The sequence below is a fragment of the Stegostoma tigrinum genome, chromosome 21 (assembly GCF_030684315.1).
Source record: "Stegostoma tigrinum isolate sSteTig4 chromosome 21, sSteTig4.hap1, whole genome shotgun sequence".
Classification (NCBI taxonomy): Eukaryota; Metazoa; Chordata; class Chondrichthyes; order Orectolobiformes; family Stegostomatidae; genus Stegostoma; species Stegostoma tigrinum.
This window is the reverse complement of record NC_081374.1, coordinates 53,579,647-53,600,453: the sequence shown is the minus strand read 5'-3', so window position 1 is coordinate 53,600,453 and position 20,807 is coordinate 53,579,647. Positions and strand designations below refer to the sequence as shown.

Genomic DNA, 20,807 nt, shown 5'->3' with positions numbered 1-20,807 from the left:
AGAGGGATGAGGTCCTGCAGTGTGAATACAAAGAAATAAAAAAAACTTTTGGGCCCCACACCTCACGAAGGACATACTGGCCCTGGAGCGTGCCCAGCAGAGATTTACTCAGATGATCCCTGGAATGGAAGGTTTAACATACGGTGAACAGCTGAGAATCCTGGGATTGTATTCATTCGAGTTTAGAAGGTTGAGGGGAGGTCTAATAGAAAATTAGAAGATAATGCATGGCTGAGAAAGGGAGGACGCTGGGAAGTTGTTTCCGTTAGGTGGGGAGATTCGGGCCTGTGGGCACAGCCTGAGAGTTAGAGGGGGTAAATTTAAAACAGAAATGAGGAGACATTTCTTCAGCCAGAGAGTGGTGGGCCTGTGGAATTCATTGCCACAGACTGCAGTGGAGGCCAGGACATTACATGTCTTCAAGGCAGAGATTGATATGTTCTTTGATCTCACAAGGAATCAAGGGCTACGTGGAGTGTGCAGGGAAGTGGAATTGAAATGCCCATCAGCTATGATTAAATGGTAGAGTGGACTTGATGGGCTGAATGGCCTTACTTCCACTCCTATGTCTTATGTTCTTGTAGACTGAATTGCAGGAACTCAAAGACAGTAATCTCTGGGATACTACCAATGCTGTGTGCTGGTGAGACAAGGAATGGAAAGATAGGACACATGAATGTGTGGTTACTGAGCTGGTGCAGGGGGCAGGGTTTCAGGTTCTTGGATCATTGAAACCTCTTCTGTGGCATTGTTGACCTCTACAATGGGAACGGGTTGCACCTAAACTGGAGGGGAACCAATATGCTCACAGGGAGGTTCGCTCATGCTACTCAGGTGTTTTTAAACTAGAATGGCAGGAGGTTGGTAACCAGAGCCCCACGTCAGCAAATGGAGGGATTAAGGGGAAGGTACATGTTAGGGGCAATAAATCAGAAAAAAAGGACAGGCAGAGACAGGTAAATGAACACGATGATAGTAATAGGCTGAACCCCTGGGTCTCAGTTAATGGGTCTATGATGGTACGGCCGCAACAGAGAATTGTTTGAGAGAGGGTTCATTTGTCATGTGCATCCAAGAGGGTTTCTTGAAACTGTACGTCAAGAGTTCAACAAAAGGAGGTGCCATTCTGGGCATTATACTGGCTGATGAGCCTAGTCAGGTGACTGACCTTTCAGTGGGAAAATATATTGGAAACAGTGATCACAACTCCTTAAGTATTAAGACAGCTAAGAATGAGGATAAATCAGGACCTTGTGGCAAAGTGCGAAATTAGGAGAGGACAGGGCATATCAGTATTAGACAGGAGCTAGGGAGCAGTTGTTATCAGGACAGTCCAAATTTGACATGTGAGAATGTTTAAAGTTCTGCTGATAAGAGTTCAGGTCTGGCATGTTCCAGTGAGAAGGAAGGACAATGATAGCAAGGTAAGGGGCCCTTAGATAATGAGGAAAGTTATGAATTTAGTCAAAAGGAGAAAAAGATGCAGATGGAACATTTCGGAAGCTAAACTCAGATTGGACCCATTTGGAATGTGAAGAAAACAGGGAAGAACACAAGCAGGGGATTGGGAGAGCCAGAAGGGGCCATGATATGACCTTTGCAGTTAAGGTCAAGCAGAATTCTAAGGCACTCTATACATTCATTAAAAAAGAACATAACTTGGGATCAGGGAAGGCCACTCAAGGATAAAGGAGGGAACTTGTGCTGGGAGATAGAGGATGTGGGGTAGAACCTAAGTGAGTACTTTGTGTCAGAATCCGCCCAAGAGAGGGATATGGAGGATACTGTATCTTGTGTGGAGCATGCTAATATCGTCGGGCATTTCGAGATGAAGAAAGAAGTAACTTGGGGTCTTTTGAAGCAAATTAGGGTAAATAAGTCTCCAGGACTCGATGGAATCTCCCCCATGTTGTTGAGAGTTAAAAGTGGACGGGGCCTGGATGAAGAACTTTGTATCCTTGCGAACCACAGGAGAGCTCCCAGAGGACTAGCGAGTCACTCATGCTGTCCCTCTGCTCAAGACAAATGGGTATCATCCAGGAGCATATAGACCGGTGAGTCTCACATCGGTGCTTGGGAAGCTCTTGGAGATAATTCATAGGAAAGGACTGACACACATTTTGAACATGGCCAGTTAGGGATGGTCAGCACGGCTTTCTGCATTCAATGTCATGTCTTATTAAATTGGTTGAACTTTTTGAGGAGGTGACAAAGGTGATTGATGAGGGCAAAGTAGTGGAAATTGTCTACATGGATTTTAGTGAGGCTTTCAACAAGGTCCCTCATGGTAGGCTCACTCAGAAGATACAGATGTATAGGATTAACAGTGACCTGGCCACGTGGATTTGGAATTGGCTTGTCCACAGACGTTGCAAGAAAAGCTCAGCAGGTCTGGCACCATCTGTGAAGGAAAAAAAAGACAGAATGATGGAATTGTGGATAGTGTAGAAGGTTGTTGGTTGCAGATATGGGCAGAGGAATGACTGATGGAGTTCAATCCATCTAAGTGTGAGGTGCTGTACTTTGAGAGATTAAATTGTGAAGGAAAAGTTTCAGTCAATGATAATGTCATGAACAGTACTGATGTACACAATGACATTGGGGTTCAAGTTTATAGGTCCCTGAAAGTGGTCACATAATTCGATAGTGTTGTCTGATTCCTCCTTAAACATTTTGCAGACGACTACAACTAAATGTTATGAATGAATTTGCACAGGTGTCCCACAGTACCAAAGTGTGTAAATCAATATGAACACAAGTCAGTAACAAAGTAAAACATTCACAATTTATCAGGAACAAAACTACAGTAATTATCAATATGAAACATACTATCTCTTAGGTTTACAATACTTCCAGAGTCTCTTGTAAATTTACACAGTCACTTATTCCGTGGCTCTGTCTCTGGGTCTGTGAAGCTGCTTTCTCCCTCTCTCCTGATGCTCAGCTCGTCTCTGCCTCTTTGCATTCTGGTCTTCTCGGTGGGCCTCAGACGATTACAAGAACGATTCCACGAGAGTGGTCTGTAGATGAGCTCTGTTGTTATACATTTTAAATGTGTTTCTGGAACTTTCTCACATTCTCACCAATCAGGGTGGGAACCCTTCATCGTCTCAAACAAAATCAATCATTTTGATGGCATGCTGCTTTCAGGTTTCTTTGTGCAGCATGACCCGGTGCCTTTCTGTCTGGGCTGCCTTTTGTTTAGTGGATAAGTTGTTGGGGGTGTCTGTGCAGACTACCTGCTACCTTGCTGCGGTGTTTGCACTGTGTCTGGTGTGTGGGTTTTGTGATTTCAGAGTTTCACTTGGCCAATGTACCCAGCATTCCTTGCTGCTCAGCCAAGTTGGCAATCTGTGTTTGTGCACCAGGAAGCTGCTGTAAAAGGATAATGAAGAATGTGTGCGTAATGATTGCTTTTCTTGGTCTGGGAATTGAGTACAACAGTCAGGATGTCAAGTAGATTTATCAGATTTTGTTTGGGCAGCACTTCATGTATTGTGTCAGTGATCATGGGTACTGCAGATGCTGGAGAATCCAAGATAATAAAATGTGAGGCTGGATGAACACAGCAGGCCCAGCAGCATCTCAGGAGCACAAAAGCTGATGTTTCGGGCCTCGACCCTTCATCAGAGAGGGGGATGGGGTGAGGGTTCTGGAATAAATAGGGAGAGAGGGGGAGGCGGACCGAAGATGGAGAGAAAAGAAGATAGGTGGAGAGGAGAGTGTAGGTAGGGTGGTAGGGAGGGGATAGGTCAGCCCAGGGAAGATGGACAGGTCAAGGAGGACGGATGAGGTTAGTAGGTAGGATTGTTCAGTTGAGGTCACCACATGACAGAAAGGATGTAGAAGTTTTGGAGAGAGTGCAGAGGAGATTTACCAGAATGCCGCCTGGATTAGAGACTATGAGATATAAGGGGAGGCTAGAAAAATTCAGTTATTGTCTCTCGAGCAGTGGAGGCTGAGGGGAGATTTGACACAAGCCTATAAATTAATGAGATACGTTAGATGACAGCCAGAATCTTTTTCTCGGAATGGAAATGGCTAAAATTCCGGCCATGCATTTAAGGTGAGAGGGAGGTTTGTTGAAAGAAAATGTGAGGGTCAGGATTTTTACACCAAACGTTTGGAATGTGGAATGCCAAAGGGCCTGTACAGTTTGCCCTTTGCTGGACAGTTCTGTGTTCCATGACAGTCAGAAAAAGTCAATGTTTTGTGTCCAGTTACCATTCATCAGAATGGTTATTGTTTCGGTTTTTGATTCAGAAAGTGTTTACCTTGGATTTCTGTGTGTGTGTGAGTCTGTGTGTGTGTGTGTGTGTGTGTGTGTGTGTGTGTGTGTGTGTGTGTGTGTGTGTGTGTGAGAGAGAGAGAGAGAGAGCGAGAGAAAGAGAGAGAGAGAGAGAGAGATTATATTGACCCATCAATATACAGAGATGGCAGAGCAGTCTCAAGGAAGTGTCAGCCACTACTCCAATGCCCTTAGTTTGCCAAGAGAAGCTCTTTTTGTCTCCTTTCCTGAACTCAGAGAGGAGTCATCCACTTGGCGGGGGGGCTGGGGGTGTAATGTGAAAAATTGGGGAAGACTTTGCAGCAACCTGAGTTTACAATTGGGTGAAGTGCGGGAATTTCAACGGCAGGTGGGCACTCAGGCAAGAACGGGGGAAAGGGATGGGGGAACATACTTGTACCAGTTCAGTGTAAATTTTTGAATCTGAAGTTGGCTGGGGATAGGGGGGGTGACATGTGAAGTGCCTTCCATACCCCTTTCCCATTCCATAGAGATGTCACAGGGATTGCACACTCCTCTTTACAGTTGGCACTGTTGCAATTGATTCTGGCAAGAGAGCATTCTGGTGGTGGCTATCTCTTGATTTCAAAGTAGGAAAGAGAGAAATGAGTCAATGTCATGAGTCCAGTGGCGCATCTATGTTTGGGATTGCCAAGTGCAGTGCCCGCTGCCACCTGTGCTGGTTTGATTGTGCAGGTCTCCTGCTAACCTTTATCATCACTTTTTCTCAGCCGGTTTCATCTATCTCGAAAAACCAAAAGAAGTGTGGATGCTGTAAATCAAAAAGAAAAACAGGAAGTTGCTGGAAAAGCTCAGTAGGTCCGGCCAGACGCTGTGTTGAAAAAATCAAATTAAACATTTTGGGTCTGGTGACCATTCCTCAGAAAACCCTTCTGATTTTCTCTTCATTGATGCTGCCAGAACTGCTGACCTTTTCCAGCAACTTTTGTTTTTGTTTCATCTATCTCTGTTTGACTTTGATTGAGTCCTTCGTCAGAGCCAATTCATAAAGGGTATGACATTTTCAAAGCAGTTTGCGAGACAGCTGTCTGAATCCCTGAATTGGAAAAGACACAGTGAGATTCATTCCGATCCATGCTGACCCTGTTAATAATGTGCGCCCTGCAGTGCTCAGTTCCAACAATGCAATGTTCGATGATCATTCGTTTGCACAATGTGAAATGGAAGTTTTGTCGTGATCAAGACTCACACAGTCGTGGATTTAAAGAGACTGGAGATAACTTGCCAAAAGTCTAATTTGAAGATTTTGTTGGTGAGCAGGATTGCAGTTTTAACAGGGAGGAGGTGAAATGAGTCAATACTGCGTTTCAGCTACATGCACACATTATCGAGTGAGGGCATCAATTTCTGGCTGTACCCAGCTGTTTCACCCTCTGTCTTGCCAGAAGTTTCAAAGAAGATGAAGATGCAATAATTTTGTTTTTGTCAGAATCAACAAATTCATTTCTCGGGGATAGTCAGAACTGCAGATGTTGAAGTCAGAGACAGCACAGTGTGGAGCTGGATGAATACAGCAGATCAGGCAGCATCAGACAAGCAGGAAAGTTGCTGTTTTGGGTCGGGACCACACTGAATATGGTTTTATCCAGAAACGTTGCCTTTCCTGCGAACTGACTGGCTGTGTTTCTCCAGCTTCGCACTGTGTTACACTTTTATCCCCCAGGGTTCTTTCAGAAAACACACACACTCACACACACAATACATCTTGAGAGTAGAGTTGAAATTCCACGTACAGGGGCAATGGACGGATAAAATTTGGGTGTTTTGGGCTGTAACTGTAGCTGGTGTTCCAGGAATAAAACTGCTCCAAACAGGAGGCAAAGAGCGAGGAGCAGTCCCTCTCCCAGCCCCACTCCTGGCATGGGAGCAGCTCCAACCCATGACATGTCGCACCCCAAACCAAACTCCCCTGACAGGATCATTCCCCGACAAGCCTAATCCATCACAGCTAACACGAAACAACTACACCCTGACACAACTGCCCTCTGATACCCTAACCCCAGACAGAACTGGCCTGTGGCAAGATTGTTCCCTAACCCTGCTATGCCCAGACACAGCTCCCACTTCACAGGTCTGCCCCCCAACCCCTGACACATCTGTGTCTTGACACCACTGTGCCCTAGCATAACCACCTCTGGCATGAATTTCCCCTGGCACCACTGTCCACAAAAAGCACTGCACTGTCACAGCTATGCTGAACATGTCTGTCCCCAAAGCAACTGCCCCTGACATGAATACCCCCCCAACACGAATGCCACTCCGACACAACAAACCCTGAATAACTACCCCCTGAAGTGACAATGCCCCAACAGGACTAACACCCCCGTCCCCCACCACACGTACAACATGACGAACACTGCTGACATGACTGCCCCCTCACGTTATGACCCCCAACACGTCTGCATCCTGATACAACTATTCTTCATCATGTCTGTCCCCTGACATCACCAATCGATCCCATTACATGACTGTCCATGATATGTTGAGCTCCCTGATTACATCTACCCCTCTGGCACAACTATCCCTGAGATGATACATGGACTACATGATACTACAGGACTAGCCCCTGACACAACAACTTCCCTGACACAACGATGCTCCAAACACACATTACCCCTGCAATAACTACCCACTTCATACACGTTCTTACCTGACAGAACTACTTCCTTGAGTTGAAATTTTTCATCATGTTTGGGGCATTCTTTAAATTTGTGTTGACCAAAGGACTGAAACGCAAGAAGGTTAACAATCCAAAGGGATAGAGCAACAATTTCTCCAGCACCATAAGAGGGTGCTGCTCGGCCAGATGCGTGAGAAGGTGCCGCTTTGCATGCTAACTGTTCATCTTCATCCACTGATAAACTGCAGGCAGGCCGGGATCAGGGATTGGGGGAAAGTGCCCTAACAAGGTGCTCATTTGGGTGTTACAGCAGTTTGCAATCGCCCTCACCTTCCCTTCCTTACTGTTTTGCAAGTAGGATTCTAAGTCAGAGGCAGGGGAATCACTTCTGGAGGGCTCCAGGAAGCTGCTCCTCAGATGGATAGACTCTTTGGAAAATTCCAGTTTAACTCACTGTATTCCGTCGGCAGATAGATTTTGTTGATGGATTTCTGCTGAAACCAAATGGGGGTCCATTCAGTATGTGGAAGAGAGGTCCCCAAAATTTTTCTCTTTACACACTGATAGAAAATTCTACAGTCAGCACTGAAGATCTCAGCAATCTTACTCTCATACTCTTTTCCTACCTTCGTAATCACCCTTTTGCTCCACTGTTGCTGACTTCTAAATCTTCCCAACACTGAGGTCTATTGTTTTTCTCATCAATTTGGAGGCCACCATTTTGCATCTAATGCTGTTGCTACTTTCCCGTTTAAGCCATGATTTTCCCGTCTTTTTGCATCATGTTCCACACAGGGACACATCATTTTTTAAATCACCCATTCACTCTTTAAATGTTCACCATTGCCTATCCACTGCCATTCCTTACTGTGACATTGACCAATCCATCATTGCCAACTCACACCATGTACCATCATAGTTACCCTTCTCAAGATTCAGGATTCTCGTCTCAGAATCAACAACTTCACTCTCAGTCCTTACATTCGCATCCGCAAGGAGTCCCCCAGAAATGCATTACCAATTATTCCTTTCTCACTGCGTAGCTCCCAGGCTAAGTGCCTTCTCTTCATTTTTTCATCAATGTGTTGATCCTGAAAATCATTCTGTGTGCACAAATGTGATAGATTTTATTTTCCCAAACTGCAGGTAGATTAATGTCACCCATGATTACAACTATTCCTTTCCTGCATGCAGTCCTAATTTTCGATTCAGTACCATTCTCAAAATGACCACTGCACTTTGGTGGTCCAGGTATCAATGTCTTTTGCCCCTTGATATCTCTCAATTTTACCCATTGCACTCTAAGATCGCCTTGATAACTTGCAATTTTACCTGCATTGTACGTTGTCTCAGCTGATAACATTCTTCAATATTGTGTTTGTATCGTCTTTAACCAGTAATTCACCTCCAATGCCTTCTGGCTGTCCTTCCCAAATACTGAACACTATTGAATGGTCATTTATCACCTCTGGTCCCCTTGAAGCCATGTTTTTTTATAATTCCAATGATATCATCACCGTTATCGTGACTGATTCATCCACTTCATTTTGAATGCCTGAAGGCTTATCTTTTTAAAGTTCCTTGACCACTTCCCATTACTTTTTTACTCTGTCCTTGTTTGATTCTGTCCCTCTGCCTGTTATGCCTCTTATTCATCATTTTGTCTTTTTCTCGTTGCCTTGACTCTACTTCCCCTGACTCCCTGCACAGCTTCCCACTCCCTGCCATGTTAAATTAAACCCTCCCCAACCACTCTCACTCATATTCCCCCACAGGTATCTGTGACTACAGATCAGACTCCAAGATGGCATGATGCCCCTCACATATTTGGGGCAAAGGGTAAGCGCCCTGGGCCTAACCAGGTGAAACCAATCCAGTTTGTCTTCGTCCCCCCTCCAAGAGGGAGTTGAAAACTACCACCTCAGAGCGTCTCTTTAGCTGTTCATCTGTTACATACTGCTATCTCCTCCCTGACTGGCGCATTGCACTGGTGGCAATCCTGAGGTGTCTACCTTTAAAGTCCTACTTATTAGTTTGCTTCCTATTGTCATATTGTCTGTTATTAGGACTTTCTCCCATTTTGTGTTCGCATGTCGTTGGCACCAATGAGCATCATGACCACTGGCTGTTCACCCTCACCCTCATGTAGATGCTGTGAAACATTCTTTGACCAGAATGCGAGAGAGGCATCATGCCATCCTGGAGTCTGGTCTGCAGCCACTGAAATCCTACCTGTTCCTCTTACAATTGAACAACTATTGTATTTCCTCAGGCTTTGCTGTTCACATGTGCAGCAGAACCAGTGGTGGTGTCTTCAGATTGGCTGTTGCTTCTTCCCACTGAGAGACCATTGCCCTCAGCAGTATCTAAAGTGTCATATCTGTTTCTCAGGGGAATGGCCACAGGGGATTCCTGCATTGTCTTCTGAGTCCGCTTACTCTGCATGATGGTCACCCATTCTCGTCCTGGAATCGCAGCCTGAGCTGTGACCACTTCATTGTATGTACTATCCACGGCTCTCTCAGCTTTGCAGATGCTCCACAGAAATCCCAAGCGCCACACCGGTTCCAAAACCCCAGAACTGTAACTGGATACAGTTCCTCCTCACAATCCCAGTGTCGGGAATGGGAAATGAGCCCACTTCCCAGATAGATCACAAGTAACATACCACAGTTTTAAGCCCCCCTGCACTGATGTACTCCATTAAATTAAACCCATTGTATGCATTGCTCCTGATGTGGTCTCCTCTATATCAGGGAGAAAAAACACAGACGCATGGACTGATTGGCATTCTGAATGCATTAAACAACCTGACCTTCCAGTTTCCATTCATTTTAATTCCTCTCCCGCTCCCCTGGCTACATGCCCATCCTTGGCCTCCTCCACTGTCCGACTGAGGCCAAACGTAAACAGGAGGAACAACACCTCATGTTTCACCTTGGGAGCTTACAGCCTAATGGCCTCACTATTGACTTCACCATTTTCAAAGTCCATCCAGTCCGAGCCTTGTCGCATGTCATGCCCTGCCCCTCCTCCTGACCTCCCTGACCTGACCTAACCTGTTGATCTTCCTAATCAACTATCCACTCCTGCCATTCAATGGACCAATCATAATAAACTCCCTACCTGAATCCACTGACCATCATTTCTCCTTCCCTACCCCTGCCCCACACTCCTCCCTTTCTCTATTTCTTGGCTCCTCCCTTCTCCCCAGTTCTGAAGCAGGAATTTGGCCCAAAACATTGACTTTCCTGCTCCACTTATGCTGTCTGACCTGCTGTGTGTTTATAGTCTCACACCGAGAGAATTGGCTTCCAGCATCTGAATCTTTATTTTCTCCCTTCACCACCTCTGACAGTCCATTCCGGGAACCCACCACTTTCTGTGTGTTAAAAAAAAACTGGACCACGTGACACTTTTTATCTCACTCCTCTGACTTTCAACTGATGTTTCTCCAGTTTTTGACTCCCCTAACATGGTGAAAAGCTGTCGCGAATCTACTTCATCTATTGCCTCTCCAGATTTCATAGTCATCTATACAGTCACCCCAAGCGTCCTCAGCTCAAGGGAAATTAATCCCAGACAATCCAATTTTTCTTATAACTCAAACTTCTATCAGTATTCTTTCCATAGTCAAGTGCCCAGATGTGGGCGGCACAGTGGCTCAGTCGTTAGCACTGCAGTCTCACAGTGCCAGGGACCCGGGTTCAATTCCAGCCTCGGGTAACCATCTGTGTGGATTTCGCACGTTCTCCCCATGTCTACGTGGGTTTCCTCCGGGTACTCCGGTTTGCTCCCACAGTCCAAAGATATGTGGGCTAGGTGGATTGGCCATGTTAAATTTCCCGTAGTGTTCACAGGTAAGTGAGGGTGATGGGTCTGGTTTGGATGTTGCAAAGGACATTGTGGATTTGTTGGGCCGAAGGGCCTGTTTCCACATTGTAGAGAATCTAATCTAATCTAATCTACATGGAGCCATCCAAATGTGGCCTCACCAACGCATTGTACAGTGACAACAAGACATCCGAAATGCTATAATCAATGCTCCGACCAATGAACGCTAGCATGTGCATGCAGTCCTCAAATCTCTGACTGTGGCTATCTTTTCAAGGTGCTATGAACCTGTACCCTTTGATCTCTTCATTCTATAACAATTCTCAGGACCCTACCATTGATGATGTAAGTCGCGCCCTGTTTTGATTCACTAAAATGCAACACCTTGCATTTATCTAAATTCAGCTCCATCTGCCATCTGCCATTCCTCAGCCCACTGGCCCAACTGATTCAGTCTGGCACTCATAAACTATCACTTATTTCAGCACCCTATAATGCAACGAGTCAGGTGTAAGGAACAGATTATTCTTAGTTCGCACATTCCACAAATCCAAAAACCTGCCTGCCCTGGTCGACCCATTGTCTCAGCCTGTTCCTGCCCCACCGAACTCATCTCCACCTAGCTGGACTCCATTTTCTCCCCTTTGGTCCAGGAACTCCTCACCTACGTCTGTAACACCACCCACGCCTCCACCTCCTCCAGGACTTCCAATTCCCTGATCCCCAACACCTCATTTTCACCATGGACGGCCAGTCCCTATACACCTGTATTCAAAATGCAGATGGCCTCAAGGCCCTCCACTTCTTCCTGTCCCGCAGACTCGACCAATCCCCCTCCACCGACACCCTCATCTGCCTAGCCGAACTCGTCCTCACCCTCAACATCTTCTCTTTTGATTCCTCCCACTTACTGCAGACAAAGGGGGTGGCCATGGCTACGCGCATGGGCCCAAGCTATGCCTGCCTCTTTGTAGGTTACGTGGAACAGTCCCTCTTCCGCACCTACACAGGCCCCAAACCCCACCTCTTCCTCCCTTACATTGATGACTGTATCGGTGCCGCCTCTTGCTCCCCAGAGGAGCTCGAACAGTTCATCCACTTTGCCAACACCTTCCACCCCAAACACAAGTTCACCTGGGCCATCCCAACCACATCCCTCACCTTCCTGGACCTCTCAGTCTCCATCTCAGGTAACCAGTAAGAAACTGATGTCCATTTCAAGCCCACTGACTCCCACAGCTGTCTAGAATACACCTCCTCCCACCCACCCTCCTGCAAAAATTCCATCTTCTATTCACAATTCCTCAGCCGCCGCTGCATCTGCTCCCAGGATAAGGCATTCCACTCCCGCACATCCCAGATGTCCACGTTCTTCCAGGACCGCAACTTTCCCTCTGCAGTGGTCGAGAACGCCCTTGACTGCATTTCCCGCAATGCATCCCTCACACCCCGCCCCCGGCACAACCGCACCCAGAGGATCCCCCTCGTTCTCACACACCACCCCACCAACCTCCGGATACAACGTTTCATCCTCCGACACTTCCGCCATCTACAATCCGACCCCATCACCAAAGTCATTTTTCCATCCCCACCCTTGTCTGCCTTGCGGAGAGACCACTCTCTCTGCGAATCCCTTGTCCGCTCCACACTCCCCTCCAACCCCACCACACCCGGCACCTTCCCCTGCCACCGCAGGAAGTGCTACACTTGCCCCCACACCCCCATCCAAGGCCCCAGGATGACCTTCCATATCAAACAGATGTTCACCTGCACATCTGCCAATGTAGTGTATTGTATCCATTGCACCCGGTGTGGCTTCTTCTACATTGGGGAAACCAAGCAGGGGCTTGGGGACCACTTTGCAGAACACCTCCGCTTGGTTGACAACAAAAAACAACTCCCAGTCGCAAACCATTTCAACTCCCCCTCCCATTCCTCAGACGACATGCCCATCATGGGTCTCCTGCAGTGCCACAATGATGCCGCCCAAAGGTTGCAGGAGCAGCACCTCATATTCCGCTTGGGAACCCTGCAGCCCAATGGTATCAACGTGGACTTCACAAGCTTCAAAATCTCCCCTTCCCCCACTGCATCACAAAACCAACCCAGCTCGTCCCCTCCCCCCACTGCATCCCAAAACCAGCCAGCCTGTCTCTGCTTCCCTAACCTGTTCTTCGTCTCACCCATCCCTTCCTCCCACCTCAAGCCGCACCTCCATTTCCTACCTACCACCTCATCCCGCTCCTTGACCTGTCCATCTTCCCTGGACTGACCTATCCCCTCCCCACATCCTGACCTATATTCTCCTCTCTACCTATCTTGTTTTCTCTCCATCTCGGTCCGCCTCCCCCTCTCTCCCTATTTATTCCAGTTCCCCCTCCCCATCCCCCTCTCTGATGAAGGGTCTCAGCCTGAAACGTCAGCTTTTGTGCTCCTGAGGTGCTGCTGGGCCTGCTGTGTTCATCCAGCTCCACACATTGTTATCTTGGATTCTCCAGCATCTGCAGTTCCCATTATCACTCATTCTTTAGTCTGATTTGTTTTCCTGATGGGATCACAGAATTGCTGCAGCAAATGGAGATATTTGGATCATCTTATCTGCGTTTGATGCTCGAGAGAGTGTCATTGTTGAGTGCTAATCTCCTTCTTTACCTCAACACCCTTGCAGTACATGTTCTACACTACAATACAATACATTTCCTTCATGAATGATGACGATATCATTGTATAGTGGAGCTGGAGGAACACAGCAGGTCAGGGAGCATCAGAGGAGCCGGAAAGCCGAAGTTTCAGACTGGGACTGGCGAGGGGGGTAAGGAGCTCAGAAATAAAAAGAAGGAGGGTTCGCGGTGGGGGGAAGGTAGGGAGCGTGGTGATTGTTGAATGCAGGTGTTGGCTTGCAGAGATTGACCAATGGGAAGGGTGGGGCTGATAAGTGAGAAGGGAGATAGTTGTGTAATGTCAAGGTAATGGGAATAAGAGGGTGGGCTAGACATGGGGTGAGTTGGGGAAATGGGATGAAATTGAAGTCAGTGAATTGTATGTTGAGGCCATAAGACTGCAAGATCCCCAACTGCAATAGAAGGCATTGTTCCTCCAATGTTCTTGGGGCCTCATTGTGACATTGAAGGAGGCCCAGGATGGATATGTCACCAAGGGAGTGGGGAGTGGAGTTGAAGTGGCTGGCAACAGGAAAGTGGTGTTAATTGTAGCGTACAGAGCACAGATCCTCTGCAAATCATTGACTGAGTCTGCACTTAGTCTCTCCACACAGAAGAGAACACATTGGGAGCAACCGACACAGCAGACCAGATTGGAGGATGTTTGGGTGAATCCCTGGCAACTATGGAATGATTGCCTGGTGGCTTGGATGGGAGTGAGTGTGGAGGCATGAGGGGCAGTTCCTACGGATGCCGGGTGGGGAGTGTGGAGTAGATGAAGTATTAGTGAAGAGAGCGGTCCCTATTGAAAAGCAGACATGGTTGTGGAGGGAAATATCTATTTGGTGGTGAGGTCTGATTGCAAGTGGTGCAAGTGATGAAGGATGCATTGGTTTCAAATGTTGGTAGGATGGTATGGGAGGAGCGGGAGGTCTCTATCCTTCTTGCTGTTGGGGTTAGGCGGGGTTTGAGGAAAGAAGTGTATGAAATGCAGGAGATGCAGTTGAGTTGTTTCTGCACAGACTGCTCTCTCCAAGACTCCTTCATGTGCTCCACACTCCCCAACAGCACCACTACGCCTGAAACCTTTCTCTGTAAATGGAGGAAATGCTGCACTCTCCCCCACACCTTCTCACTCAACTCCATTCATGGCTCCGAACAATCATTCTGTTTCCAACAGAGATTAACCTAAACGTCCTGCATGTCTACCCTTCCCATTGACCAATCTCAACAATCCCTTCCTGCATCCACCTTTCACCACCTCAACTATCTTCCCCGAACACCAGGGCACCTCATTTATTTCTGAACTTCCTTCACACTCCACAGTCCTGATGAAGGGCCGCGATACAAAATGTCAACTTTTCTGCTGCTCTGATGTTGCCTGACCTGCTGTGGTCCTCCAGGTCCACACAGTGTCATCTCTAAGTTCCTGCATCAGCAGTTCTTGCTATTTCCCAGTCACTAAACTATAAGAATTGCTTTCAGTCCCTGTTCATTCGACCCTGATTTCCAATGATTTTTGGCATTTTTTATGCCGCCATCTACAGAAAGAGATAGAAAATATTTGGTCACTGTCTATACCATTACATCCTTTATCGTTGTTAATTCCTGAATTCCATTCACTCAGGGATGAATATTTCATTAACAGCCAGTACAATTTTATCTACCCTTGCAGAAATAGAACTTCTTGCTGGGTACATTTTTTATTACACTTTCTCCCTCTGTTTCAAAAAATCATCCAATGACAGTTCAAAGAAATCCAACCTGATACCAGTCAGCTACACAGCATTGACCAGTTTCGTTCACCTTGATACGATTCTCAACATCAGTAGTTAGTAAAAAATGGTATTCACTTCTTGTTCAAGTGTGTGAAAAATATACTTTATGAGAAATATGAAATGCTTCCTTAAGAGTCGAAAGCTGCTGAGTTATCATACCAGCATTTCATATTCTGCTTTTGATGTACTCCATTACCAACTGTGCTTTCAGGAGTTTGTCTTTAAAACCAAGATCAGTACCATGTTTATCACCCTCAAATTTGACTTCATTTCATCATGTCATGATCACTCATGAATAGTGTGTCTGTTACTGAACCTGCTCCGCGATCTATCTATCTGATGCTTCAACACATGCACAGCCACACACCCACACTTGGATGGAGATGCAGATAAACAGTGTCCTGGCACAGGTGCACAGGCTGTCAAATTAGGCAGGAAAAATCACAGAGCAAAGGTCCTGGAGATATCATCTTCTTTCAATGATGTCTATTAATAAGGCACCAGGACTGTGGATTAGACAGAAACGTGTGCAAAATTGATTGGTAATGATGTAATTCTTCAGTCAGTCTCAATGTTTAATACATTTCACAATTGGAGTAAAGGGATAGTACACAATATTCTTCAAATGCTCTCTGAACTTAGGATGTGTGATGACATAAATCACAGTGTTTGTGCAGCAACTCAGCATCTGGAGCATGTAGCCCAGTTCCATTACAAAAACAGGAAGATAAACAGACTCATATCCCAAAAATATCATTCTCCAATAGATGGAATACACCATTGACACTGACCACAATAGAATGAAATTCCCTGAGATAAGAAACAATAAAATGATGGAATTCTTTCGACTCTTCATCTCTGGGTCTTTGGCACTCTTTCTGTTGCTCTGCTGGTGGAGTCTCCTGCGGGATCTGCTGGTCACTGCAATGTGTCTCACCGTTAAAACATTGAGAAGCAGAATGAGAATAAAGGCAACTCCTGGTGTTAGTACGTAATGACAGAACTCAATTGCTCCCCAGACTGGAGAATGTTTCACATCCCTTGTCACCCAACAAAACCACGGTCTGCTCCTTTCATAGTACTGATGTGTAAACATAAAATACCAGAAAATGTTCTTCAAACAGCTCAATCCAGTCACTGTTGCCAGAACCACGGCTGCTGTTTTCACATTGCAATATTTACTCCTCAGATTTGGGCAACAAATTGCTACAAATCGATCAAAGGTGAAAGTGACGGTGAACCAGACAGAACAGTCAGTGGCTGCATAAAGCAGGACAGCGTGGATATTACACACAGGGATACTTTCTAAGAAATGATGCCCTTCTAAATAGACAAATGGAATGCGTCGCAATATGAGATCAAAGATAATGACCAGAAGATCTGCTATTGCCATGGCTACCAGGTAGTGAGAAACACTTCGGGAGAGACCACACATTTCCTGGGACAGGATCACAATTGTTACTACGTTGGCTGTGAGGGAAGCAAACAATGAAGTTATAGTTTCTGCTTGGAACTATGTTACCAGTTTTATTGAGCACTGATTGAGATTTACAAATGGTATTTTGTATCTGTTCCTTTCACGCATGTTTGCATCAGTGTTCAGTTTATGTGGTGGATCCAATGACTGTTATTTCACAAATTGACCAAGTAATGAAAATTTCAGATGAGATAAAAGTTGCTGTTATCTGAAGTATTCGTGACTGTTGCAATATATTTTGCCCCATACTGGAAATCACAGAAACTTAATTTGAATTGGCAGTCAATGAAATTTGGAAATGAGTAAGTTCAAAGACATCATAGCCTCATGCAAACACATGATGGAACTAATAGAACGCTAGATAACAAAGTGAGGAGCTGCATGAACACAGCATGACAAGCAGCACTAGAGGAGCACGAAAGATAACGTTTTGGGTTCAGAACCTTCATCAGAAAAACAGTCTCTCTTCCGCACCTGCACTGGCCCTAAACACCACCTCTTCCTCCGTTACATTGAAACAATTTGTTATCTCAGATTCTCCAGCATCTGTAGCTCCCATTATCTCTGATTCAAACAGTGCTGTTTGAAAATGCAAGCAAGGATCCTTGTATCAATCGATCAAATATCTCAAATGCATGACATGAAGTCAGTGGACGAATGGATACTGCCTCAGTGAGTGCTCAATAAGACAAGAAGATAGCCAGTATGACAGACCTAACAGCCGGGCCTCAAGGCAAGCAAGAAGCAGAAAAATTGTGAGAGTAAATTTCAAGCTCAGTAAGGCCCGAATCAATTGTCAGCAGAATGAACAACACAGAGGAAAGAAAATAAGAGCAGCAAGTGTTGCTCCGAAAATACCAGAATTTAGAGAAAGACAAAAGACTAACCAGGCACTGCAACAATAGCGAGAGTTGGATAATAAATGAATTGCATAATCCGAAGGACTAATCGAATGCGGGATTTCAGTGGCTTGCGATCAAAATTTGAAGAAAGAAAATTCAACATCTCAATGAAACCCCTTCCCAATGTTTTACCATTCCCATCAACCGTTCTCACATTTTGAACCATTGTCAAACTATTCCAATCTGTTGTTGTATCAATCCAATCGTTTGTTCTTATATTCAAATCCAGTGTTGTATTGTTCCAATCCATCATTGCCAGATTCCAATACATTGTTGCATCATTCTAATCTATTACTCTTCAATTGTAAACTGTGATCTGTCCTCCTTTCTCTCTCTCTCTCGCTCTCTCTCTCTCTCACTCTCTCTCTCTCTATCTGGTGTCCCAGATCTCTGTTCGTACCACGGTTGTGTCTCCCACTGACACTATGAGAGGACAAATAGCACAATGTCCCTTATAAGTAGATGCAGTACACCCTGCAGCAACACTATTAGGGTCCATGGGAATTGACATTAGTGACAGTTACTGAACAAACAGTTATGTTTTCCATCCTATCTCCTGTGTGCCAGAGTAAACTGATGTAATTACCCATGTGATTTCAGAGGTTAGCTGAGGAAAGAGTGATGTCATTAATGAATGTCCAGGCTGTAAATTGGGATTTGGAGCTAGAGTCTGAGCATGACACATGTTGAGGTCTGTTTACGAGAGGGAGTGAATGGACCATGCAATTACAGGTCAGTGCATAAATTGAAAGCCATGGCAAAAGGTGACAGGGGAAGACTGAAGCATGACACACTTGGTGAGCTGATAAAAATAAAGTGGTGAGCAGTTGTTCAGACAGCAAGGAGATGTCTTGTCTGTTTAACCTCCTTCAGCTGACAGCACAGAACCCACCCCACCACACCTCCACCCTTATCAAACAATCTCCACAGTTCCAAATCATGGCCATTCATGGACATTTCCATGTGCCTTCATGTCATTAGTAACTTGAAATCTGCTAATCCCTGCCCTGATATTAGAGCTTCCACATGTCGTCTGGGGCACAGCATTTCAATAATTCATCATCCTCTCAGTGAAGAGGCTCCTCCTCATCTCAGTCCTAAATGGATTGTCCTTTATTCTGAGAAGTTTCTCGGGTACTCACACACAGGGCCAGAGAAATATCCTTCCTGCACTTACTGTCAATCCCTTTAAACATTTTGGAATTTTCTTGGATATTACTGAATCCATCTGACTCCATATATTCCAGTCACCCTCATCATTAAGTAAGGGGGCCAAAACTGTATACCCGTCCACTCTCCTGCCTTTACTCTGAAGACTTGATTCCCCTATTTACTAAAAGCTATTTCTGCCTTAAATACACACAAGGGTGCAGCCCCCACTGCTGTCTGTGACAATGAGTTGCAAAGCCTCATGGCCCTCTGAGAGAAGAAATTTCCCCTCATCTCAATCATCAATTCATGCCCCTCCATTCTGAGACAATACCCTTTATTCTTAGACTCTCCTGTGAGGAGAAACATTCTCTGTACAGCATATTGTCAACACCCTTCATGTGATTGCCTCTCTTCCTCAAAACTCCAGTGAGTACAGGAGTAATCTGTTTAATTTTTGCCCTACAGCCAATTCTTCCACACTGGGATCATATCCTTGTGAACATTTCTGATCTGCCTGCAATGAAATGTTATCTCTTCTTATCTCAGCAGCTCCTTTCACATTTGCAGAAAGACTTCCTTCCTCTAGTACCCCAACCCCCCCTTGAAGTAATGGCCAACATTCCGTTAGCTTATATGATTACCTGCTAGCTTTCTGCATTTTGTGCACATGTCCCCCCAAAACCCCTTGTACTGAAGTTTTCTGCAGACTTTCGCCAATAAAATGTTGTTCTGATCTGTTGCTCTCACTTCCAAACAGAACTACTTCACTTTTTCTGGCATTCAACTTGTATTTCAATTTTTTCCTGTTCATTTTCAACAAGACGTAGAGTTGCCAGTGTTGAACTAGGATGGATAGGGTCAAAAGTCATGCAACACCAGCTGATACTGCGACAGGTTTATAAAGAAGCTTATGTCTTCACAGAAACCTGTTGAATTATAATTTGATGACGTGTGAATTTTGATTTTCACCAAAAAACAGGATGGTGCCAGCAGACTTCCCAGATAGTTCAATCTGACATGTTGATCTATGGTGAGGATTTCTCTTACAATGCATTATGTCACCGATGATAATTGTTCGTTTTTGACACTTAGACTCAGCAGAAGATTCTATGCAATGCAAAACCAGGTTGGGCGAGAGATTTGAGATAACAAGTTGTAGAGATGGATGCACACAGCAGGCCAAGCAACATCAGAGGAGCAGGAAAGCTGACATTTCAGGTCTGGGCCCTTCTGAAGAAAAATGGATTAGCTTTCTGAATACTTGGAAGTGCGTGGGAAAACACAGCAAATATTTTCATCAAGGGAAGATTCTGCCTGAGAAAACTTTTAGAATTCTTTGAGGAGGTGACAAGCAGGGTAGACCAAGGAGAGCCAATTGATGTTATCTACCTGGAATTTAAGAAGGACGTTGATAAGGTGCTGCACAAGGAGGCTGCTGAGTAAGACAAGGGCCCATGGTGTTGGAGGCAAGGTGATAGCATGGAGAGAAGATTAGCTATCTGGCAGAAAGCAGAGAGAAGGATAAAAGGGCCTTTCTCAGGATGGCAGCTGAGATGTTATTGGGATAGCATCCCATTGATTTCGGTATTCTCTGTATGCTAATGATCTTTATCTGCTTACACAGAAGTATGCAGACACTGCCTTAAAAATTCCTGCTGAACTAGAATTCAGTGTTAAACTTTGTAAATCGTTATCTTCCTCCACATAGGTAGAAAGACACTGCCTTTAGCTTCCTGCCTGAATAGAATTAGATATAAATTTTGTAAGTCTGTATCTTCTTGCACAGGGGTATGTGGAAACTGTCTCAAATAAGTTTAGGGGCGGCACAGCACAGTGGCTCAGTGGTTCACACGGCAGCCTCACAGCGCCAGGGACCCGTGCTCGATTCCAGCCTCAGGGAACTATCTGTGCAGAGTTTGCACATTCTCCCCGTGCCAGCATGGGTTTCCTCCGGGTGCTTCAGTTTCCTCCCACAGTCCAAAGATGTGCAGGCGATGTGGATCCGCCATGCTAAATTGTCTGTAGTGTTCAGGGATGTGTGGGTGAGAGGGGGATGGGTCTGCTGGGATGCTCCA

General features: G+C 45.5%; 1 protein-coding gene across 1 annotated transcript; it reads right to left on the bottom strand.

Moving 5' to 3' along the window:
• Window positions 1-684: 684 nt before the first annotated feature.
• On the bottom strand, window positions 685-17,989 carry LOC132210832 (probable G-protein coupled receptor 139). The gene is made up of 6 exons (XM_059653282.1): window positions 17,566-17,989; window positions 15,840-16,671; window positions 9,598-9,676; window positions 7,911-8,032; window positions 3,318-3,424; window positions 685-758 (listed from the first exon to the last, which is right to left on the bottom strand). Exons 1-6 carry the CDS (start codon window positions 17,849-17,851, stop codon window positions 685-687), a joined length of 1,500 nt encoding a protein of 499 aa, XP_059509265.1. The 5' UTR covers window positions 17,852-17,989.
• Between the last annotated feature and the right edge of the window lie 2,818 nt (window positions 17,990-20,807).

Excerpts from the sequence above, each read along its gene's own strand:
- LOC132210832 (XM_059653282.1), bottom strand. The coding sequence starts at position 17,851 with ATGTATTGGAATCTGGCAATGATGGATTGGAACAATACAACACTGGAT. Across the intron at positions 9,677-15,839 it reads TATGTCATCACACATCCTAA|AGGAGACCACATCAGGAGCA; the intron begins GTTCAGAGAGCA and ends TCCCTGATATAG. Across the intron at positions 759-3,317 it reads TGAGCAGCAAGGAATGCTGG|AGGTCAACAATGCCACAGAA; the intron begins GTACATTGGCCA and ends TTCCCATTGTAG.